The 25,090-nt window shown below is 33.6% G+C and overlaps 1 protein-coding gene across 1 annotated transcript in view; it reads left to right on the plus strand.

Annotated features, from left to right (window-relative positions):
* Window positions 1–15,322, plus strand: part of LRP1B (LDL receptor related protein 1B) — a 1,982,574-nt gene extending 1,967,252 nt beyond the window's left edge. Inside the window, 4 exon segments of the mRNA XM_047722477.1 lie at window positions 6,727–6,817; window positions 8,166–8,310; window positions 11,648–11,746; window positions 13,204–15,322. Coding sequence (XP_047578433.1) covers window positions 6,727–6,817; window positions 8,166–8,310; window positions 11,648–11,746; window positions 13,204–13,344 — 476 coding nt within the window. The 3' untranslated portion in view covers window positions 13,345–15,322.
* The last annotated feature ends 9,768 nt before the right edge of the window (window positions 15,323–25,090 follow it).

A 25,090-nucleotide genomic window follows, 5' to 3' on the forward strand; every position in this document is an offset into this window, starting at 1 on the left:
GCCTGGGTGGTTCAGTCAGTTAAAGATTTTCAAAATCAAAGTCAAAAATAATTTTCCAATTCTTACATATTATCAATTATTTTATTACGAGTGGAGAACTTTTGAAATATGTAATATCTATCAAGTGGCTAAAAATATTCTTAAAGAAGAAAAATATCACTGATGGATAAATGTTTACCTTAGAAATTTTTCTCTAGTCCATTACTGCTGGTGAAAAAAGCTTTCATGAAAATAACAAAAAACATACTACAGAGTTTGTGAAAAAGGAAAAGCACTATTGAAATCAAAAGTATGCAATTTTTGTACCTTATATGCAGGATCCCAGTATTTGCTGATCTACTTTGTTGTTCCTTGCCCCGTCACTGCTTAAGATCTTTCAAGCAACACTGCCCAAAGTCCCATCATTTAGAGATTAATTTGGGCTAATAAGCATGAGCATTTTAGGAAAATGGCCAGTAGGTCTCGAGTAAATAGCCTAGACATGAAATTTGAATTTGCAGAAATGAGTAATCTTTGATCACAGAGTGTTTGGGGTTTACCCTGGAATTTATATGCTGTCTTTAGGGAAGGAGAGGGGAAAAGAAGGCCTTCGGAAAGCTATGGGCACATTATTGTAGGAATAGGGCACTGGGATTTGAGGAATTGGTTCATAAAAACTAGTAGAGGAGGCAAAATATACCTTGGTTAATTTGATATTGCAAAAAGAAAGAAAAAGAAAAAAGTTCCTTTTCTCTCTTCCTAGGATCTAGGGCTCATATCTAGGTTATCAGTTATTGTTCTGGAGACACACTAATTTACATATGATTTTGTGAACCAGCTACAAAGCTCGACAATTACCAATAGTATTGTTTTTAAATGAAAAATGCATTTCAAGTTACCAACCTGTAGAACACCCTGAACTTATAAGTTGAGAATTAAGGAGACAATTTACATTAGCCTTTTATTTTGGTGATTTCTCAGTTATCTAAGATAAATAAGAAATACAGCCTTTGAAAGAGTCAAAAACAATTATAAATATTGATAAAACTGTAAAATTGATAAACTGTAAATTGATAAAGTACCACATCAATTGAATTTTCACATTTTACATTAAGTTCCTCCCACAAGGGAGAGTTTGGTGTTTGGAAATGGTTTGGAGGAGAGGAACAAGAGATGTTTTTATTGGAGGGTGGTGTCTTCAGTTATTTGCAGGGGCAAAAACTCCCTTATAAGGCAAATGGCTCTAATTCCATATGGCAGTTATAAAATAGGGACTATCAAACAGAAAGAGTGGCAAGTATTTGCAACCCCTTTTCCAAAGATTCTGATGTCCTTCCTTCCATCACTGATTTAAAGTCATTAAATTTAATGGAAGTATCAATGCACATTGAAAGGGCTATTAGCTATGTAAATGTCAAATTTCTTAAATTTGAGCAAAGTTGACCACATAATGACACTATTAAAAGGCACTTATCATCAGACATTTATGCTTAGAGAAACTTGCCTCAATAACTCTGGAAGAAGGAAAAAAGGTAGTTAAACTGATCCTACCTAAGGTAAAGCCCAGTAGTTTTGAATGGTTGTCAAATGTTCCCCAAACTTGGAGAAAAGTCATCTGCCCAGTAAGAAAGATAGATTTTTAGCAGTGTGTTTCAGATCTGCATTTCCACTAACAGTGAAGCATTCCATAATGATTGGACCTTGGGGTAATAAAGAATACACTGTTTCTGTTGGCCTGACTACTGTCAGCTAGCATGGAGATTTACCTTTCTAATTGATGCACAGCTTTCTTAATCATTTCCGAGTAGGCATGCTGATGTTTTCTGGCTGTTGCTGTTCAAAGTTTCAAAAAACTCAGCCAGTGGAATTAACAGATCTATTATCCTAGCATGTTCTGCTGAGGTTCCACTTTAAAAAAAGCTAGTCTGACTCTTCTGAAGTTATTTTAAAGATTTTTAAATTAAATATGATAAAATATTCCTTGGGTACTTCTATTTAAATTTTGCCTAAAGTTTTAAGGGAGTGAATGCTCAATGTTTGAATTATGCTGTTCATATTTGCTAAAGTTAAAGAGGGTAAGAATATACTCAGCATTTGAGAGGCAGTAATATTGAGATGCTTTATTTTAGTACAGTGACAACAGAGATGTGATATCTGTTAGGGAGTTGTGTTTCCTCCTTTCCTATTTTGCCCTTATCTCTTTTATGCCATCTTGTTTTAAAATAGAAAAAAAAAAAAAAAAAAAAACAACTATGTGACACCAAGGAACCAAAAATTTGCAAATACAGAGAAATAACTGAAACATGTAACAAAATAAAGCCTTTGGCCTAATTCTCCCAAAGCAAATATTTATCAAGCCTCAACTAAGTGTGCTACTGAATGAGATCCCAGAGACAAGTCAGTGAAACAGACAGTGCCTCTTCTTTGAAGCTCAGGTTCTAGAAGGGTATACCGCAATAAAGCAAGGAAGCAACCAAATGAGTAAACATGCAAACTTATGAAATAAAAGTAAGTTTTTATTGGTTTTGTGAAGGAGGCAAAAAAAGGAAGCAAAAATGTAAAATGGCAAGTGAGAACTAAGGTCAGGAATGATTTCTCTGAGGTGATGACACAGAAGCTGAGATTTGAAGGATTAGAAAGAGAAGACACTGAGAGTATTTCAAACACAAGGGACAGCAGGCACAAAAGCCCTGGAACAGGAAATAGAACTTCTCAAAGTTTTGAAAGACCAATGTGCTGGGATCAAGGGGACAGGAGGGAGAGTGGTACAAAGTGAGGATATTTTCTTTATGACCTTTAAAATTACAGTTCATCACAATGCCTAAGAGAAAACACCCTAATTACAAAAACATATCTACATTCACATATATGCCTATATGTGAACATGAATTTAAGAGCAGAATATATAGCAATATATCAAAAGAGATTAATTGTAATTAACAATTAAACATTAAATATAAACAATAACATAAAACAATAACATTAAATATGTCATTGTAATGGCATATTTAATATTTATATTTTCCACTATAAATTCAACCAGTAAACAAAAGGTTCTCTTCCTGACTTCCATGACACTGAGTTATTCTGGTTCCCTTCTTACCTCTCAAAGCAACTCTCTTCTTTGTGAGATAAGTTCTCCCTGCCTCTTCTGGACAACTCATTCTCTCCACTTACACTATACACACTGTTCTCAGTGGACCACAATTCTTAACCTTACTTACCGACTATATGTTGATTACCCCTACATTTCTATTCTCAGGCCTGGTTTGTCTCCTAGTTTGAGCCATAGATCCCACTGCACCATTGCTATATCCATATCTATATCCATGGCAAGGTCTATATCATCTGTATTCCATGGGACACTCAAATTCAACATGTCCCAAAATGATCTCACCACCTTCCCCTACTCAAGCACAGTGCTATGGCAATATATATGTTTAAGTATTTAATAAATATGTATGTTGCATTTTCTACATGATAGACAATCTTATTTACATTACTATGAGGTCGTATTAATGATGACTCTCATTTTATGGATGTGTGAATTGAGACAAAGGTAACTAATTTGCCCAAGGATATGTTGCTAGTAAGCTGAGGTTTGGACAAAGATAGCCTGGCTCCCCAGTCGATTATCTCAACTGGAGAACTATACTGCCTCTCCCAGGGAAAGGGTCTCTTCAATCTAACAATCTGGTAACACAGTCCTTTCTAACAGGAAAGTGTTGTGTAATGAGGCTTCAGAACAATGTTGCAAAGAAAGATTTATATTTTACGTGACAAGGTTATTGAGATATCCTCTCCATCTGTAGTAAGTATAGAATGTGCTTTTTTAAAAATCAGTTTATTTTTTTTTTAATTTTTTTAAAGATTTTATTTATTTATTTGACAGAGAGAGATCACAAGTAGATGGAGAGGAAGGCAGAGAGAGAGAGAGAGGGGGAAGCAGGCTTCTTGCTGAGCAGAGAGCCCGATGTGGGACTTGATCCCAGGACCCTGAGATCATGACCCGAGCCGAAGGCAGCGACTTAACCCACTGAGCCACCCAGGCGCCCCTAAAAATCAGTTTAAATAATCTGCCAATAACTAAGGAAAAAAAAACCACCTGCAGTAAATTTTGATTGATATGTTACAATATATTTACTACTATATATTCTACTTATTTTGATAAAAGTCTTCTAATTCTTTTAAAAATATATGTTGTTACCAGTTGCTCCACTTGATAAAAATTTTTTTTAAAAATCCAGTTTTAAAACCTTGCCCAGTTGCCACCCTGCATTATTTATTGGCCACACTAAGCATTATTGCGGTTACCTTAATAGGTTATATAAACATCCTAGAAGTCTAGGCTCTTAAACAAAGTGCTGCAATGTAAGGATTTGGAACTGCCATCACAGATGGCAGAAAGAAAAAGAAAGAGATTGGTAAGTTTTTTTTAGCATGTATACATAACAGAATTTCTACCTTATATAGGAATAAAATAAACTATATAGAACAAATAAAATCTTATTTAAAATAATATACAATTGGCAATAAAGGGAAAGTAACCTTATATGCCCAAAGACCAGAATTAGTATTTTGTATCTACCAATTTACCACAATTTTAGGGGGGGGTGGAGATAAATAATGAAGTAAGGATATTTATAAAGTCATGAGCAGTCAATTGAAGTCATAGTTTATGAAAAGACCAAGCTGTTCACTGGTATTTAAAAATTTGTGAATAAATGTTAATTACTATCCAAGGTGCTAGATCTCTGCTTTTATTAATTACTAATAAATTACACATTCATATAAAGTTCACTTTCCCCAAACCAAGAAGGTAATATAATATAAAACTCACTAAGATGTATGGTCCTGGTAAGAACATGAAATAATAAAATGAGTTTTACATTTTAGAAACTGATTAAATTAGGCAAGTCATTTTTTTTTTCTTGCATGGAAGTGGTAGTTATTTGGTTTTTTTAAACAAATGATTTTTAAAGTTCAAAATTAGAAGATTATTTTACACATGAGATTTCCTTAATAAAGACCTTTTGGTATTTTGGTAAGCAATCTCCAGGATAGACCATGTCACACAGATATCACCTGTCTAGAGCTATCAAAACTGATCTATATTACTATTTTGTAGTCCCTACGCAGCTGCTTATTGTGCTAAATATTACCATTCATTTCTACCACAGTATTTTTATATGCATGTGTATTTGTAGAGAAAAATTTATATATTTAATAACTCCCGATATTTCATTCTTGAGCCATTCAAGATCCTCACAAAAAATTTCACTTAGTTTTGAGGTTTATTTGTATTAGTTTTTAGCTGACTCAACTGAATCAACCAGATGCTTATTCTTTTTTTTTTTTAAATATTTTATTTATTTATTTGTCAGAGAGAGCGAGAGCGAGCACAGGCAGACAGAGTGGCAGGCAGAGGCAGAGGGAGAAGCAGGCTCCCCACAGAACAAGGAGCCCGATGCAGGACTCGATCCCAGGACGCTGGGATCATGACCTGAGCCGAAGGCAGCGGCTTAACCAACTGAGCCACCCAGGCGTCCCACCAGATGCTTATTCTAAATAGACAAAAGCCTTTGTCTCACAGACACTAGATATTTATCTGCTGGAAAAGTTAACATTAGGTACTTGATAGAGCTACTTAATACCTCCTTGTTATTAAGCAACCCTCACATTCAATTTTCTTCCTGCTTTAGTGACATAATTGTTGGTATATTTTCCAATGGATCACATCACCAGCAAAGGGGTATTATCTCCTTCCTCTGGGGGATGGGAGTGGAGAGGGGAGAGATGGTTGCTCTTATTGTCAAGGCAGAAATGGAGTTTCTCCTCCATTTTGTTTTTCCCCTATGCTCAAATGCATAAAAACTAAGACCCAGTTACTCTGACCATTCTTGGAGATCTATTCCATAGATCTTTTATTACATTTTGAAGATCGGTGATACAACCTAAGATCACTTTTATAAATACATGGAAAAAGGTGAAAATGTACATTTACAACATAAGCTAAACCCTCAGATTTATTTTGCTGAAATTATTCTGGAAATGGAACTTAAGAAAGAGATTCCTCTTTGGCTCCCCAGCCCCCATTCTGTTGAATCAAGTTAATAGCCCTGTGTAGTAGATCTCTTTGTCTCTCTTTTATTGGCGAGGAACATGAAACTTAAGTTTTAAATAACTTATCCAAGGGCTCACTCTAAGTAAGTTGTGAAACTTATCAATATTTAGGCTATCTCTATCTGAATCCAACACCGATGTCCTTCTATTTGGCCAAGCTGCCATCTGATTTGTTACAGGTACTCATTGATAGATAGTATTTATAGCTAAAGGAACAAAACTAAAAGTGGGATTGTAGTCAGTGGAACTATATAAATGTGTGTTTAGTCACCATTGATTTACAAGAAGTTACCAACATGTACTAAATTACATCATTGCAAGTAAATGTGTGTAGTGAGAATCAGACTCAGACTGACAAAGAAATCAACATTTCTAACCTCAAAGTATTTAACTGCAACATATAAATGAAAGATATCTAAAGAAACATTTCCAGCAGATCAAGTATTTAATAGGAGAGTGATTTTTCACTAACATATGTATGAACTAAGAATATAGACATTTGGCTTTGGCTTTACTTTTCATTACATCCGTGGTCAAAAGATTTGGTATAATAAAGTATTCAGTTATATCACTCTTTAATTCATTCTATTTATGTGTTCACCTATTCATTAATTTCTTTTTCAGGAAGCATTGCCATCATTGTACCTCTAGTTCTCCTGGTGACTTTGATAACCACCTTAGTAATTGGTTTAGTGCTTTGTAAAAGAAAAAGAAGGTAAGATTCAATGGTTTAAACAAAAGGTCAGTAAATAAATTAAACATAGAGTTACAGAAATGTAGTGTTTTTTCTTTTTTTTTTAAGATTTTATTTATTTATTTGAGAGAGAGACAGTGAGAGAGAGCATGAGCTAGGAGAAGGTCAGAGGGAGAAGCAGACTCCCCACGGAGCTGGGAGCCCGATGTGGGACTCGATCCCGGGACTCCAGGGTCATGACCTGAGCCGAAGGCAGTCGTCCAACCAACTGAGCCACCCTGGCGTCCTTCTTTTCTTTTTTTTAATTCTTAAACAGTGATTTAGTTATCAACTGAAAAGTCTTGTTTTCGAACCCCTTTATCCTTCTATTTCATTTTAAAGTGAGTATAATTCAGAATGTTCTTCTCCCTTGTTATGTTGACAGGATGGCTCTATTTATATAATCTAATAAAACTAACAAGGGGACATATTAATTAAAATTTCAACAGAATTTTACATTTTTGGCAGTTTTTCCATGAATTAGGAGGAGTCTCTGAAGCACACCCTGTTATCTTAATGTGTAAGATTAGTAATGTCAATACAATGATCCTGAATATGTATTATGTATCACAACTTGTGCATTTCATTCACAAATTCTGCATTGGTTTATTTTATATATTCCTGAGAGTATAACTTTTCAATTTATGTGAACATATAGTTATAAACATCTAGAAGGTGTAGGTTATCTATGGAGTTATCACCCAGAACCAAGTGTTTGTGAGTCAGTTTTTTTAAAAAGCATGACTTGGGGATTGAAAACAATCGATTTCAGGGGTGCCTGGGTGGCTCAGTTGGTTAAGCATCTGCCTTCAGATCAGGTCATGATCCTGGGGTCTTGGGATTGAGCCCCTGCTCAGTGGGGAGCCTGTTTCTCCCTCGCCCTCTACCCCTCTTCTCCCTCTACTCCTCCCCCTGCTTGTGCTCTCTCTCTCCGTCAAATAAATAAATTAAAAAAAAAAAGAAAACAATCTATTTCAAAGATTCTTTATCACTACTTTTTAGTCATAGTTTTCAGAAATAAAGGGTAAAAGTGAGTTTAAAAAATAATGAATTTGTGAATATTGTTTCAACTAATGTATTAGCTATTTAAGAGGAATATGTTCCAAGTGCATTTTTTACTGTCAAATCTAAATAATTTAGAGAAATAACTTATCACATTGACTTTTTTTGTTCTTCTATGACTTGATAAATATTTGTTTTGAATAAGTTTTATAAACTCTCTGTGAGTTATATTAAAATAAGTCAGTAAACCTACGAATGTGATAGTTTTATGTATCATGATTGTAATATTGAGATAGTTTACACTTACGTTAATGTTCACATATTCTAGGACAAAAACTATTAGAAGACAACCTATTATCAATGGAGGAATCAATGTAGAAATTGGGAATCCATCTTATAACATGTATGAGGTGGATCATGATCACAACGATGGAGGTCTTCTAGATCCTGGTTTTATAGTAGATGCAACAAAGGTAATATGTTTTAAGATGGCAGACAGTAAGCATTAACATTTCTCTGTCATTTATCTATAATGCAGTCCTGAATTTTATCAGCACTTCTTTTATCTGAAGTTAGAGTAAAGAACTTTAGGATGTATTGAATGTTATAGTCTTTTTTAAAAGAAAAAAAAATTAAGTTATGGCTTGCTTTCACCTGAAGCATGAAGTTAAAAAAACATGTTTTGGAAAATAGATATGTATTCATTAAGTTGATAAACATGTATAAGGAACCTATATTTATAAGGAACCTCAAATGCGTTGAGATTCTAGCATATCTAAATACCTAGTATAAAAATACTAATTTATTTTTTAATAATGAAAAGAGTACAGGACTTCATTGTCAAAACAAGTATTTTATTTTCAGTAGTATTTCATTGATTCAACTAAGCTGTGCCCTTAGATTTGTTTGAAATCAAATTACTTTTGAAAAATATTTTCTACTATAATAGCCTTCCTATCGATTTGAGTTGTATCGTTGATAGACACCGCCTAAAAACCTAACTCTTTTGGTAAAGTTTCTATTCTTATCATTATATGCTCAGATTGGCAGCTTTTAAGAGGAATAGATAAATGATACAATTATCCAGATAAAGTAAACTCACAAAGATTCATTATACTTTATTATCTTTATATTTTCCATGAGAATGATAGACTATTTTACTGTGAATTAAGAACATCAATTTGCTATTATGGAATGATTTTTCTTAGCTTATTCATTCATTTATTGAATAGCTAATTTATTTTCTGATATATTAAATATCCTTTGTTCAAAATGCACCTTTACATTGTAAATAATCACAGCAACCAATCTATGTCCAAATGGGTTTGCACTCATAGCAATAGCTGTTCCCAAAGATGTTGAATAGGGTCCCATACATTCAGGCTAGTTCTGAATCTATGGCCAGATTGTCTAAGCCTGAAATCAATGGTCAAATAGTTATTTCTCAGAAATAGAATCCATTATTAGTGCATGTATAAATTTTTTACACTATCAGAGGATATTATAGTGACTTTTTCCTAATTAGAAGTAAATTTATATTTATTTTTCATTATTAATTCATTAATTAACTCCTACATTTGAAATTGTTAATGAAATAAAACCTGGAAACCTAAGTTTCAGTGTTTTCTACTTTAAAAATGGTAGACTTAAAAAAAAATAAACAAAAAAAAAATAAAAATGGTAGACTTTAGGTCTTAACCCACTGAGCCTGAGTGGCTCAGTGGGTTAAACCTCTGCCTTCGGCTCAGGTCATGATCCCAGAGTCCTGGGATCGAGCCCTGCATTGGGCTCTCTGCTTGGCATGGAATCTGCTTCCCCATCTCTCTCTCTGCCTGCCTCTCTGCCTACTTGTGATCTCTGCCTGTCAAATAAATAAATAAAATCTTAAAAAAAATGGAAGACTTTATATATGGTGCACATTGTTATTTGATAATTTATCTATGAAGAAGATAAATAATAGACCTCATATTCTTTGAATTTTTCTTAGGAAGAAGTACACTGTCTGTAAGTATAATATGAACTGATGAGGACATACTTTATACACTTTTCCTAAGGAGAGTTCTCATTTTCCCCATCATTTTTATTCCTAGTGATAGAATTAAGCCAATTTTGGATACTTAAAGAAAATGGCTTTTAGTACTCCATTTAAAAATTTTTCCACATTTACTCTAGGAAAATAAAACTATGCTCCAGTGCCCCTCAGATACGCTGTTAATATACTTTGCACATAACATGCAATAAATATTTATTTACCAATTTGTTGACTGATTGACCAAAATTACATTAATGTGACTTAGATGGCTGAGTCTAGCTAGCTTCTGATTTTTGAAATGTAAATATAAATTGTTGCATAAGAAGCAACTGCAAAAGACACAACTAGTCCTAATAGGTATAAACACTTACAGAAAGCAGAGGACCACACCAAAGCAACCTTAATAATCTAATGGTTTTCATACAGTATCCGCTGAGTCATGATGGTTTGATATAGTCATGATGTGATCAAATACAAACTGAATTACACATAAAGATGATTTTATTTATTTATTTATTTATTTATTTTTAAAAGATTTTTTATTTATTTATTTGACAGAGAGAGATCACAAGTAGATGGAGAGGCAGGCAGAGAGAGAGAGAGAGGGAAGCAGGCTCCCTGCTGAGCAGAGAGCCCGATGCGGGCCTCGATCCCAGGACCCTGAGATCATGACCTGAGCCGAAGGCAGCGGCTTAACCCACTGAGCCACCCAGGCGCCCTAAAGATGATTTTATAGAGCATTTTCATTATTTTCAAAATGGATAAAATTTATACTTCAATCATACCTTCTAATAAAAATAACTGAAGGAGTAAGTAAAGTTAATAAAAAAGATTTAACTATGGAGGCAATCGCAGAACAGTTTGAAGATTACAAAAAAGGAAATTAGTATTCACTGGTTTTATGTCCAAATTCATCTCAAATGTAGCTTAGATTATTCTGAGTATTTTTTCAATGAAAACTTTGTAGGGGAAAATGAAGAGGCAATATTGACCATATTTTATATTTAAAATCTTTTTCTGAGACCCTTGCCCCTATCCCAAACTTTGTGATTACTCATTAAGAGTCGATAGTTAATGTTTTTTCAATTCACCTTTAATTTTCTTCAAATTTGTACATTAATTTTTTATGCTTTTCAAATTTTTGCCTAGTTTTCCCCCCATTTGGATCACTAATAAATACTTCATCCCAAATATGAGTGTGTACCAGATTGGCTAATTCTGCCCTTAGATCCGAGAAAACTTAAAGTCAGTGTTCTTGTACAGAGACTTAGTGAACTAGTTTAATTAATAATTCATCTGAAGAGTCAGATTTCCAAAATAAAGATTTTTTTTAAGTGTAACATTTTAATTCTTTTTAAATATAGAGTGGTGATGAATCTTTAATTAGAAGCAGTCATATATTTGAGTGTTCAAAATGGGCTATGGTCAGAACTTTTCAAAGGGACAAAACCTTAAGTGGGGGAGTGTTGTATATTTTTCACAGAGTGGTTAACAAAGATATGCTTTATTGGGAAGGATGAAGTTAAATAAATAGAAATGTATGGAGGTATCTTGATGTATGGCGTGTCTATCAGTAAGCTGTATGTAACAGAAATGTCTACTTAAAAATCACAGATCCAATATTTATGGTTTTTTCTCAATCTATTAAAGCTATGATGAACACACCGTTTGTGTCTCAGGGCTAATTATGCTATTTTTATGACTTAATATGAGTTTATGTCAATGAAAATCATTCTATGATATTAGATTGGAAACTAAAATTCTCTGTTTACATACAGGCCAGGTATATAGGGGGAGGGTCCAGTGCTTTCAAGCTTCCGCACACAGCGCCTCCCATCTACCTAAACTCTGATTTGAAAGGACCACTAACTGCTGGGGTGAGAGAATAAAATTCATTATTCCATATCCATTCCATCACAGAACCCCTCACAATGAAAGATGATGGCTAGACTTAGATAGGGGCTGTCTTTAATTGAGTTTTTAATTAACAAGAGATTTCAAAACAGCATTAAAATCAGAGGCTTATGTTGATGTCCTGCTTATGCAAGATTTCATAGAAAACATGTTATCATTTTAGACAAGCTATTAAGTAGAAATATCTCTTCTGCTGATTTTGAAAATGTCACAGCACTTTAACAATAAAAATGAGTACTTTTTATTCTTAGATATCTCTAGCCAGAAATTTAAACTGAATAATTTAAACTTAAATTCATGTTTGGCTTTATTCACTTCCTATTAAGATGTTTTGTTTAGTATTTGCAAGTTTGATGTCAATTTAATTAAAAATATACTACAAAATGTGGCATCATGTTGAGAAATTAGAAATGGCCTAATGAGACCACTTAAAATTTTTTTTTAATTAAATAACTAGTTTGTAGTGGAAAGTACTTGATTTTGAGTTGCATGGCTTATAGTAGAAGGAAGAGGGATCAAAATAGAGGTATAAAAATTCCTAGGGATGAGTATGTCCTCCCTTGTACCTCTCTCCCATCAGCTGTTTTTCATTCTCATTTTTTATCATGGTTGTTTCATTTGCATGGCTCAAAGATTATATGTTTCTTTGTTAGAACTAAGATTTAGTGTTCTGCATTTGGGAAGACAAAACTAAACAAAAAGTAGGCAATAATTTCTTGGGTTAAGTTGCAATTAATAAAATAATAAACATTGTATGTTTTTCAACTGAAAGAGATCACTCCTGCATGTCTCAATTCTACTTCAAAGTGCTCTGAGTTTCTATGAAAATTAAGATGACAATGAACTTCACAATTCCTTGGAAGTGTCCAAAAGTACTTCCAGTAAGAAATACATACGAGTTGTTTGAAGCAAAAATACTCTTTATTTTAAAGTCTATTCCACCAATATATTTTATTATTATTTTCTTTTTCTGTCCTTAACTTCCTATTGCAACAATTATAAGCTTAAGCAATTAGATGACTTTCTGTAAACACCTCCTTCCTGCCACTGCTGTAGTAGTAAGGGGGCAAACACATGGACTGAAAATAAGATGATTTGGTTTAATGTTTTACGCTTTTAAATAAAGCCTCAGTGAATATTGTCTTCACAAAGATATCCTCGAGCTTTTACTATTATGTCAAAGTTCTACTTAGATTCACAACTTACCTGAAAAACGTAAAATTATGTTTTTATCTAATACCACACAAAAGTCAACTAAAGCCTGTAAACAGAATTTAAATTACATATGTATAATTACTATTTAGAAAATTAAATGTATTGCATATAAGTGTTGTTAATATTGAAAGACAGACATCCTAGAAAATAATTAAGGTGGTCAAAATTGATGATAAAAATTGAATTTATTTTTTTTCTCCTGCAGACAACAAATTACTCCAATCCAGTGTATGCAAAATTATATATGGATGGGCAAAATTGTCGGAACTCCTTAGGAAGTGTTGATGAAAGAAAAGAACTGCTTCCAAAGAAAATAGAAATTGGGATAAGAGAGACAGTGGCATAATCAGTGATACCTTTTATATGCTGTAAAAATGTATAAAATATAAGGATTACTTTTGTATGTTCCAACAGTATTATACTTGTTTTGGCATCAGCATTACCTCCTTCTTTATCTTTCTCCTGGTTAATTGTTTTCTGAGTTTTCTGGGTTTTACTTTTTGCTGATGACTATTGATTGACCATTTGTATGGTATTTTTATGAAAAAGAACTGCACTACAATACAATTTACAACAATGCTGCTGATATGATTCACCTTTGGATTTGTTAAAATTAAAAACAACATATTCCTTTGTAGTGTGAATATGAGCAATCTATTTTATATGAACTTTTTTGTTTCTACTTATTCAATGAAGAGAATCTCTGCACTTTTTCATTATATGGTCTGAAAGCTGTAATACAACGTCATTTTACTTTTCCATTTAAACTGATGGAAGAATGATTGAATGGTCAACTCTCTTCTTTGTGCCCATTAAGGTTGATTCAGACTACTGAAAATATCTAGCCCTCACAAGTCCAGCATCACCTGCTTTGAAATTAGCCTTAGATTGCCAAGCGATAGATGAAAATTTTGAAGAAAAACTTTAAAAATATATACAATTAATAATTTGCATGAATACCTATGACTATGTTTGCCAAAATTTAATGGACTGTATGTGATATACTAAACATATACACTCTATAAACAACAGTTATATTTAGGTGGTAGAACATAGCAAAAATATAACCAGAAGTGGAAAGACCACACTTGCTATGGGATATAAGACCTTTTGTTCTCCCTCGGTCCTGAGGTAAATAGCCAGCCTAGAGCACAACAGGGCAATGGGTACTCATGCCTTAGGAAGTTCTTCCTAGTCATGTGCATTTTGTGGAAGATTAACCCAATCCTTTACCACACAGAACACAGAACAATAATATATAAGCACACAAATTGATGACAGAACTTCTATTATGTGAATGCATTCTCTTTGCTAGGTCAAGAGAAAGAGGTAAAGCAGCCATTATAGTATAGAGTAGTTGGTAAATATTTTCAATATACAGTATGACTAATCCAATATTTGCCCTATTCAAAATATATTCTTAAGGGACTTAACAGGTTATAGAAGAACAATTATTTGTCCATAATCAAAGGTGGAGAGTGTAAATGCTGACCAGTTACTCTGGTACTCTAGTTTCTTTTGGTTATGCAAAATACATGGACCCCATTCACTTTTTTGTTTGTTTTCAGATTTGATTGAAATAAGTACGATTTATTTAAGTTGTATAAAAAAGGATAGCATTTTTATACAGATATCTTTAAAGGCACAAAAGATTTATTCACAAGGTATGGAGGCCTTTTTGTTCCTCTGATAGACATGACTGACTTTTAGCTGTCATAATGTATTAACCTAACAGATGAAATATGTTTGTGGTTGCTCTTTATCCCTTTGTACGAGCATTAAAAAAACTGCTGTTTTATAAAGAGACTTTTTGTTGTACTATGTGCATGCATACTACCTATTTCTAAACTTTGCCATATTGAGGCCTTTATAAACTATTGATTTATGTAATACTAGTGCAATTTTGCTTGAACAATGTTATGCATATCATAAACTTTTTCAGGTTCTTGTTTAAGTACATTTTTTAAATTGAACAGTATTTTTCATTTTGGTTATAATAGTCATTTTGCCTATGTTTCTACAATGAAGTGTTAAAGACTTTATAAAAAATTGTTGACTGACTTATTTAAATGAAATTCTACATATTTAAGTGCTTGTGTTGGGTAGTTTTTAAAAGTAAGAAAATTCTTTTCTTTGTGGACTGTAATATCCATAGGAAACTATTTTAGTAAACATGAGACATAATTTTTGTTATATCCTTAGAGCATATTTTCTGGGTTGGGTTGATTTCATTACATCACTTTTAAAAGCACAATAGAGAAAGCGTTTTCTCTCTTCTTGAAGCAGAAACATTTTCCTTGTTTTGTATTTTCCCCCAAGGTATATTGTTTATTACGGATTCTTATATTGCAATAGAAAGAGAGGTAGGTTATACACACAGTAGTGTGACAATTGTGTTGAAATAAGCCAAAGCTTTTCCTGCCTTTCCCATTTTCAGAAAGTGTATTTTATGGAAAACTCAGATTCCATTAGATTCTGTGTAGGCATTATTTTGTAAGTGGAATGGTTATTGGTATATATCATCCTGGAGTATCATCCTGGAGAAGCAAATACAGGAAGGTCTGATTTACTGGAGCTGTCTTTGAGTTATATTATCTAAAGTGGACTTTTTATATCAAAGCTTTATAAATGTAACTGAAATTATTATTTGAAAGAAACAGAACCTAGAGATTGAGATGATCTTGATACAATTACCAGTGTTATAAATATTAACATATCATATATGATATACAGACAACTAACACCCAGAGTCTGGCACAACAACCTGTTTTCTCACTACAGCATTGATGAAAACCATAGTTGAGAGAATTCAGGATATACTTTTTAACCCTGAGGTCCCATCTACATTATCATGGTCCTTATGTCCACATTATGCTTCACCATCCCATGCTGGTTCATTCAAGTCCACATCAGAGTTCATAGTCTTTCTTTTTGCGATTATTTTGCCTTCAATCTTTACAGGACAAAGATAATTTTTCAACTACTTAAATTTATTCTATTTATATAGCTCTAGCTCTTTCAATTCTCTGATGCAAAAACTCATATAAATGCAAGAAATTCAGGTGCATAATTTTCCTCTGCGGTTACCATTCTTTATAAATGCCATCACCAAATACTTCCTAAAACATTCCTTCAAGCTTTGATGGAACATATTTTCTAAAAATGAATGCTTCCTGGTGAATTCTCCTTCTTATCCAAAATGACTATTCATCCAAAGTATGGGGTTCCAACCTGTCGACATTAGACCCAGTTAATTCTTTATTGTCCTCTGTAAGGAAGGATATTTAGCAGGATCTCTGCCTTCTATCCACTAAATGTTACTGACACCACCCAAAGTTGCAACAACCAAAATGTCTACAGACTTTGCCAAATTTCTTCTGAGGAAAAAATTACACTTATTAAGATCAAATGGTCTAGGGCTATGTTCTACCTTCCACTATTAAAAAGCTCTTGGATGAAATAGCTAAGTCAAAAAGAGGGAAAGGAAGGAAGGAAAGAAGGAAGGAAGGAAGGAAGAGCACCTCAGCATGAGAATCATGGCGCTCCCTCCAAATTTTTAAGTTTTAATACTGATGATACATGAGTTATAGAAACTTGGTATTAGTAAAGTGCCTATACAATAAAACAACAAAACAAAACAAAAAAGGGAAAACCAACTAAGGGAGAAAGTTTCATTTAGAAACTCTCACAGTTTTGTCTAAATTTGGGCTATTTTAATTTACATACATGTGTTTTATTTGGCCATTTACTGCCATTTATGATGATGTTTTATTTTGTTTTGTATTCGATTATATGCTTATTTTGTTGGTTCTTGAGATTGAGATTTAAACTTGTACTTTTCTTGTACAAATGTTACTTTCCGTTTTTATGATGACTCAGATATGAAGAAGTTCAATACTCAATGTATGTCATATCTACTATAAATGAACTATAATATGCAAAATACCCACAATTTCCAAACCCTAACTGGGGAAATTGGTATATGTGATGAAAGGAATAGGGAAAAAAATACACTGCTTATTTTCCTTAAGCTTCTCACATGTCCATATCTTCAAACAGATAATCATGATGTGAAATCTGATTCCTCTCTAAGAACACTATTACTATTTACAGTCAAGCTTCTCATGTAGTATTACTTTAAAAATTAAAATATAAAAGATTAAGAATCCCACTGAGTTGAGCAAAATATAACTCACCACTTTTTGAAAGCTGTTTTCTTTACCTAATGCTACATTCCAGTTTCCATCAATTTAATGAAAACTTTTTTCAAAATTAGATTATATTATTTGATATAAATTAGGATCATTATTTAAATAGAATTCCTTGAATTTTAACTTGTAAGAAAAGGAGAGATTCAAGCAGTTCTTTGTGAAGATGACTACCAGATAATATAGCACACAAAAAAATGATTTTTCCATATATTTTGAATGTGAGAAAGGCAACAAAAAGAGTGAGAAAATGTTATTTTTTGGTTCTGCTACCAATTCCATTGCTAATATCCCAGAAAGTTAACACATCAAGAAAAAGATACAGGTAATTAACAATATACAGAAAGAGTTTTATTTAGAACAACATTTAGTTTTTGATGATGTAATATCCACAGGTCCAGGAACATGTACTTCATAATGTGTTATTCATGTATCCAGTTTAAAAAAAAAAAAATGAAGTGAAATGAGATCTTTGGTTTAACTTTTCTGTAGTAGTTATACCTAAATGACTATGACTTATTCTGAAAAATAGTTTCTAGTGAATGCTATCATTTTTTTGTATCCAAAGTGGTCAAAAATCAAAAGAAAAATTGGTACTAAAGATGGCCTATTTGATAAATTCTACGTCTAGAATGTGTTTATTCTCTCTGATGGATATTCTGCCCCTTTAACTGGGGTTTGTGAGATAACAATGAACTAAAGCAATGCAGTACTGAAGCTTTACTCATTTGTTCACTCCAAGATAATTTTGTAGCTGTAGTTTCTTCTGCAGTTTTAATACATAAAATATGAAGTCCTGATGCAATTGATTTCTAGCTATTTATGCCATAGTAACTTGGGAAACCAATAATAAAACTCATAAACTTTCAAAAGATAAGGTCCATAACAAAAATCATACACATCTTATTCAGGTCAGTAATTTAACTATAAATGAGAAAATATTTTTTTCACATACAGAATAAACTGTGAAATATGATTGAGAAAAAAAAATCAGGAGTTTGAAATATGAGGCTGTTTATGGAGATACTTAAAAAACAATACACAGGGCACCTGGGTGGCTCAGTGGGTTAAAGCCTCTGCCTTCGGCTCAGGTCATGATCTCAGGATCCTGGAATCGAGCCTACTTCCCTTCCTCTCTCTCTGCCTGCTGCTCTGCCTACTTGTGATCTCTCTCTGTCAAATAAATAAATAAAAATCTTTAAAAAAAAATACACAGAGTCTAAGTTTAGAGTGAGCTGTATTTGTCAGTAGATAATGTCAAAAGTTAGGTAGGAAGTAACTGGACAATGAGATTGCAAACAGGAGTAACCTCTGTCCTTGCAGTCAGCTAGCATCAATGGTAAGTTTGTGGAAATCCATATAAATACACAACAACAACAATAACACACACCCCATATATTTTCATACACTGACTCTGATGACCCATTAATTGTGAAGATGGCATTTCTCTCCTATTTTATGTAAAATTCAGTCATGTTTAGCTTCTCTGGCTTATAATTTCAGAAGTCACTACTCTGCTCCAGAGTGATAACTTCTCCATTTGCTTCTCTTTTTTTCCTATCCAAAGTGACAGTACAGAAGGCCAGTATTCCTCGTCGACTATTTTGTTATAACCTGTATCCCGTATTGCTTATTCTATTGAAAAAAAAAAGTCATTTTAGAAAATTTAGAAAATAGGGGCGCCTGGGTGGCTCAGTGGGTTAAGCCGCTGCCTTTGGCTCAGGTCATGATCCCAGGTCCTGGGTTTGAGCCCCACATCGGGCTTTCTGCTCAGCAGGAAGCCTGCTTCCTCCTCTCTCTCTCTGCCTGCCTCTCTGCCTACTTGTGATTTCTCTCTGTCAAATAAATAAATAAAATATTTTAAAAAAATTAAAAAAAAAGAAAATTTAGAAAATAAATATAAAGAAAAAAGAAAAACTACCACTAAGTTAAAACACTAGAAATAACCAGTTACCATTTTGAAGAATTTTCATTTGTTGTAGGCTCATGCAAAAATTTAAATTTTCTACCCTGCTTCTAAAATATAACATTAGAATATTTGTTTTTATGTCTTTCCTGGGCTTTTATTTGGTTACTTATATTTATTCAGCTTCTGTTTATCCTATACAGACTTCATATTGCATGGCTTTATTTTTGTCTTTTGATTTGAAAATTATTTATTTATTATTTGTTTTACTGTTAAATAATTTTAACTTTAAAAAATGTACTAATAATTACATCCAAAATTTTAAAATGTCTCTCTATTTTCCCCTCTAACATGAGAAGTTTAATATCCTTAGACTCCCCTAATCTAACGTACCCTCATAGTTTTGCCGCAGTTTGTGGTTTTATTTTGACAAATATAAAATGAGGTAGTATTTTTATATTTTATCTTCTTTTTATTAATTGGAATATTTTCAAATTTAAGTGTTTCTCTTTTTAATCTTTATTCCTTTTACTACATGATTTTTTCATTCTTAATTTATTTTTATTTAAGTCTAATTTTATTGGTATATTTCATCAAGTATACTTATAAAAAGCCTTTATCTGTGGTATATTGCTGAACTATTGTATTTATACAAACATTTCTCTAAGGTCTTCAAAAACAAATGTCAACTCAATTCAACGTATGGAGATTTTCCATTTCCTTCAAAATTAAGTTGCAACTGCCTCACACTGCCTGCTGGTATTCAATGTTGTTAAGGATAAGTCTGAGACCAAACAGATTTTTCTTTTTTTTGTAACATTTCTCCCCAGACTCAAAAACACAAAACAAATTATAATAAAAATATTTTGCCACATATGCACTTACGTTTTTTATTAATTTTGTCTACTTAAAACAACATTTATAGATGAGATTCATTTTCTTCAAGGTATTTTTATTGCTTTTGTCCAAATTGATTTAATACACAGAAGTTCTTAGGTTAAGTCTTTTTTTCTCACACCTGTATCATTTTAATTTTTTTTTCTTTCATTTTAGAAGAGATTTTCAAGTTTCTGCCCTGCATTTTTAGTTGATCTTTTTCCCTGCAGATTCAATTGATTTTTCATGTATGCATGTACCTTGGGAATGAGTCCTTTCTTTTTTTTTATTCAGCTTCCTTCTTAACTTAGTTTTTCTTTTGTCCTGTTTAGTGTATTTTTTTCTCATGGCTTTCCGCTGAGGTGTCATAGTAACTGTTTCCTACTCACAATACCAACCAGTTTTCAAAAGTTCTCTTTTTCAACAATTCTGTAAGCCTATGGAACAATGCCTTCATGTCCCTGTGCTATTAAATTAAAATTAGTAATAGCCAAAGGTCCTTCTTATGTTTTTCTTTTCTATTTACTGATTTTTATTTACAGAGAAAACACTGTACTTCCAGTGCTGTCCATATACACAGTATATGCAATATGTATTTGTTCCCACATTCCATCAATTTTATGCCTCTTAAATATCTTTCTTAGGCCTATAACTCCTGGACCATTTCTCCCTCTTACATCCTAGTGAGTCTCTCCTAGAGAGTGTGATTATTTTCTCTCCTAGAGACCCAGTGTGATTATTTTCATTCTCATATCATTATATTTTTATTTACTTAAATAATGAAACAAAGAAGTCATAAAAATGTCAATGCTCCTGTTTGCCATAGTACCAGGATTCTTTTCTGTAATCCACATTCAGCTACATCCCCAAATATCATGCCCTAGGTTGCGCTCTAACCTTCTATAAATTCAACAGGAGAGAGACAAACGTCTTCAGTGCATCCACACCCCTTCCCTTTCTTAGAGAGGGTCCTAGGTATCTGTCTATTTTCTGGCAGCATCACTCTTTGAAAGACTGTAGTACCATGGATTGTGGGCAGTGACTGTTCAGTGGAAGGATGGCTACCCACTTCCTTTTCTAATACAGATTCTAATACAGATTTCTAATACAGATCCAAGATTTGCATCTTGATAAAGAATATGGGGAGGGGGAATCCCCCCAGAACATTCCAGAACGATGTTTCATATTTCTTTGAGATTTATAATCTCCCTGGTTTCCCTTTTGCTGATCCCTTCCCCCTTCAGCCAGAGAAAGTCCGTTGTGTTTAAGTGGTCATGGATTTAGATTGAACCAACCTAGAAAATCTCTTCATTTTAAGGTCCACAACCTTAAATAAATTTGCAAAGTCCCTTTTAGCAGTAAGGTAACATATGCACAGATTTCAGGGATTAGGTTATGCACATATTTGAGAGGCATTATTTGGCCTTTAACGCACTCTTGCTTTCTGCCCTGGGGCATCTCTGAGTTAGTGCAAAAGACAAGCTCTAGATGTTCTCCCCATGATGTTAAATAAATTCTCTCATATTCTTCCTCACTGGTCCAACACTTTTATGATCCACTCTAGAATGTGCTCCCCCTCATATCATCCAGGTTTACAGTTCTTCCTTACTCAAGCTGCACTCTAAGTTGACGATTATTTGACAACAAATAAAAAAGGACTGACCATGGGGAGAGCAAGAAAGTCTGCAGGAATCCACCTGGAACTCAGGCACGTGTGACCTGGGAATTTGTAGGTGTCAATGCTCCATGGAACAAACATTAACCAATGGAGCAACAATTAACCAATAAAAAATATCCCGTCCTCATTTTAGACAACTAATTTTCTGCTTCATTCTTCCTGTTTCTTCTGAAGTTCTCTGAGAAACCAGCCCAAGTTTCACACAGCAGTAATCAATTTGAAAATACCCATCTGTATAGCTTTCGTACTATTCCCAGTTTTCCTTCCATAGTCCCCAGATCACTATCCAATATAAACTGCATAAAGCCTTTGTCTCAAGCTCTGCTTTGGGAAATATGAAGGAGCCTGACAAAGCGAAATATCAGGAAGGAATTCTAAAAGAAAGTCACCCACAAGTCATATGTAATAAAGACCCCATTGTTTGGGATAAGTGGGGTGATGATTACCCTGATATGTGGAACACCACAATTTCTAACAGTCCCACTAGCAGGGACTGGGTTGAATTATAGATAGATGATCAAGGGCTACCTGTTTGGCTCAGTTGGTTAAGTGCCAGCTCTTGATTTGGGCTCAGGTTATGGTCTCAGGGTCGTGAGATTGAGCCCTGTGCAAGGCTCCAGGCTCTGAGGGAAGTCTGCTTGAGTTTCTTTCCTCTGCCCTTCTCCCTCTACCCCTCCTCCTGTCTGCACTCTGTCTCCTTCAAATAAATAAATTAATTAAAAAAAAAGAAGATTAAGCATTGACTTATATGACAGCTATGACTCTTAAACAATATGGAACAACAGTAATTATAAACATTGTATTATTGGATGACTTATTTAAGGCTTAAAAAACAAAATAAACAGGTTGGGTAATAATCAACTTAAGGTGCACGGTATAGGTCAGAAGACCAAAGGGTTCTATGTCAATTACTAGTATTAACTTTGCAATGAAAAAAGGAAATACTCAAAACTTGTGAGAGTTGTTGAATATAGCATCCAAATGGATGAAGATAACAAGGTACCTTAAAATCATCATGCCTCCCATTTAGTGGGGGCCTTTGGACTCCAAGTAGAGAATAAAGTTCTGGCCCAAGTTTCTCATATAGTGGATTAGTACATCCAAGGATCTAGTCAGAAGTTATTCTCTGTCCCATCAGTACACAATTGAGATGCGTATACTGAGGATCTGGCACAACACTGACATGCACTGGGGGAGGAAAAGCCCTTATATTAAGGGCTAAGTGGATGTTCACCAAACTGCCCTATGTTCTGGCCAAATAGTAAAATAAAAACAAGAACAAATTCCCAGAGAAATTTCAGAGATTTATGCCACAATTAAAGATTTAAAAGATGTGGTGGTGGTGAATCCCATCTTAAACCATTTGTCTAAATAATAAATAAACCAAACAAACTGTGGCACTTTGTTTGCAACTATTGATCTGGCAAATGCATTTCTTAAATCACTATCAGAGGAAAGATTAAAAATCTATTTAATGCTTGAAGAAGAGTAATATGCATTCACTTTGACCATAGAACTATGTTCACCCACCATTTTTTTAAAAGATAGATAGATCGATTGATTGATTTTACAGAAAGAGAGTGTGCATGCACACACAGGAGGGGCAGAGAGCGAGAGAGAGAATCCTCAACAGACTGCACTGAGCATGGAGCCCAACACAGGGCTCGATCCCATGTCCCTGAGATCATGACTTGAGAATCAGATGCTTAACCAACTGAGTAACCCAGGTGCCCCCACCCTTCTTCAGGATACTGAGTCATCTCACACTTTGCAGAACCACACAGTGACATGAGGAGGTCATCCAAATGTTTAGTAAATATAAGCATGCCAAATGCAAACTTTCTAGGTGGATATTTATAGGTTTATAATTGAAAATCATTTGCAAGACGTACATTATCGTGACCTTTTTGGTAGTGCTATAAAACTCCAGACATAAGGTGAAGTTTAGAACTAAATTAATTTTTTTGCCTAAATGTTTTTAAGTAACTGAATGAAAAACACTACTTCAATTCTACATTCCATTTGTTTTCTATGGACTCTTCAAATTTGGTGTTACTTGCACTTTATTTTTAATATAAGTTTTGTTCTATTAAGATATAATCTTTGGGGGCACTTGGATGGCTCAGTGGGTTAAACCTCTGCCTTTGGCTCAGGTCATGATCTCAGGGTCCTGGTATTGAGCCCCACATAGGTCTCTCTGCTCAGTGGGGAGCCTGCTTCCTCCTCTCTCTCTCTCTCTGCCTGCCTCTCCACCTACTTGAGATCTCTGTCTGTCAAATAAATAAATAATATCTTTTTTAAAAAAAGATATAATCTTTTCCTATAGATTTCTCTTTTGCTTGCTTAATGATATTTAAAATAGCGCACTTTTATTCACCATAAATACTGCAGCAGAAAACATAAACCTTTTTGAATATTTACTTTGCCATCATTATTACTTGCAGCATGATGCCAGCACATTCATGGAAATGCTCCTTTTTGGCCTATATTAGATTGTAAAATGAACTCTGAGTCCTATGCTTGTAAGTGGATGTATATAAATATTTGAAATGAATGTCTTCAATGAATTCTGCAAGACAAGATCCCGACCCTTGACTCTCAATTAATTAGTACAAAGAAAGAAAATCTAGACAAACAGCCTCCTAATTCATTTGATAGCTAATTAAAATGCATTCTCTGTAGAAGTCATTTGACTCTCAATTACAATTAAATATGCAAGGTTATCAGAACACTGCAAGCAGAAAGCTGAAACTAATCTTCCCTGTTAGAGTGAACACATCAAGGATGGTTCTGTGTGGTAAGGAAACGTTTCATGTAACACAGCTAGCTGTGTTGTTCATTTACCGTTCCCACAGGACCATAGAAATAATAATGTCACTGCTGATCCTAGGATCCCATCAGCTGTAGTAGTTTCAAAGTTAAAACCTAGTGAACTGTTAAAATTGTTTGTGGACCCCTCAAATATCAACTAGAATGGTCTTAAAAAAATGTCAAGATTTGCCTGTTGCTCAAATGGTGTTGGGTTAATTTTGTCATAAAATTAATGATGCACTTAAGATGAAGAGATTTATGATTATCTGCAAGCACTTCTAATTGAGTTAACCCAACAGAGTAGCTTCCAATTCATACAACTCCAAAAAAGAATTATTAATAAGGTGCCCAAATTGTATCCTCCCTTTTTGACTGAAATCTTCAATAGACTATCAAAATTACTACCTCATTTTTACTTCAATTACTGTTTTTTTAAACCCAGAATCCATTTTTTTCATAAGATGACAGTATTTTTCATGCATTTCAAGCTCAATTGTTTCCTTAAATTAACCTATGAATAAAAGCCTTTTTGAGCTTTAGAAGAAAACCTTACTATCTATATGTAATTAAAACATGGTCCCTTTATTTAGTTTCTATTCTTAAAATGTAGGAT

This window comes from Lutra lutra, chromosome 3 (genome assembly GCF_902655055.1).
Source record: "Lutra lutra chromosome 3, mLutLut1.2, whole genome shotgun sequence".
Classification (NCBI taxonomy): domain Eukaryota; kingdom Metazoa; phylum Chordata; class Mammalia; order Carnivora; family Mustelidae; genus Lutra; species Lutra lutra.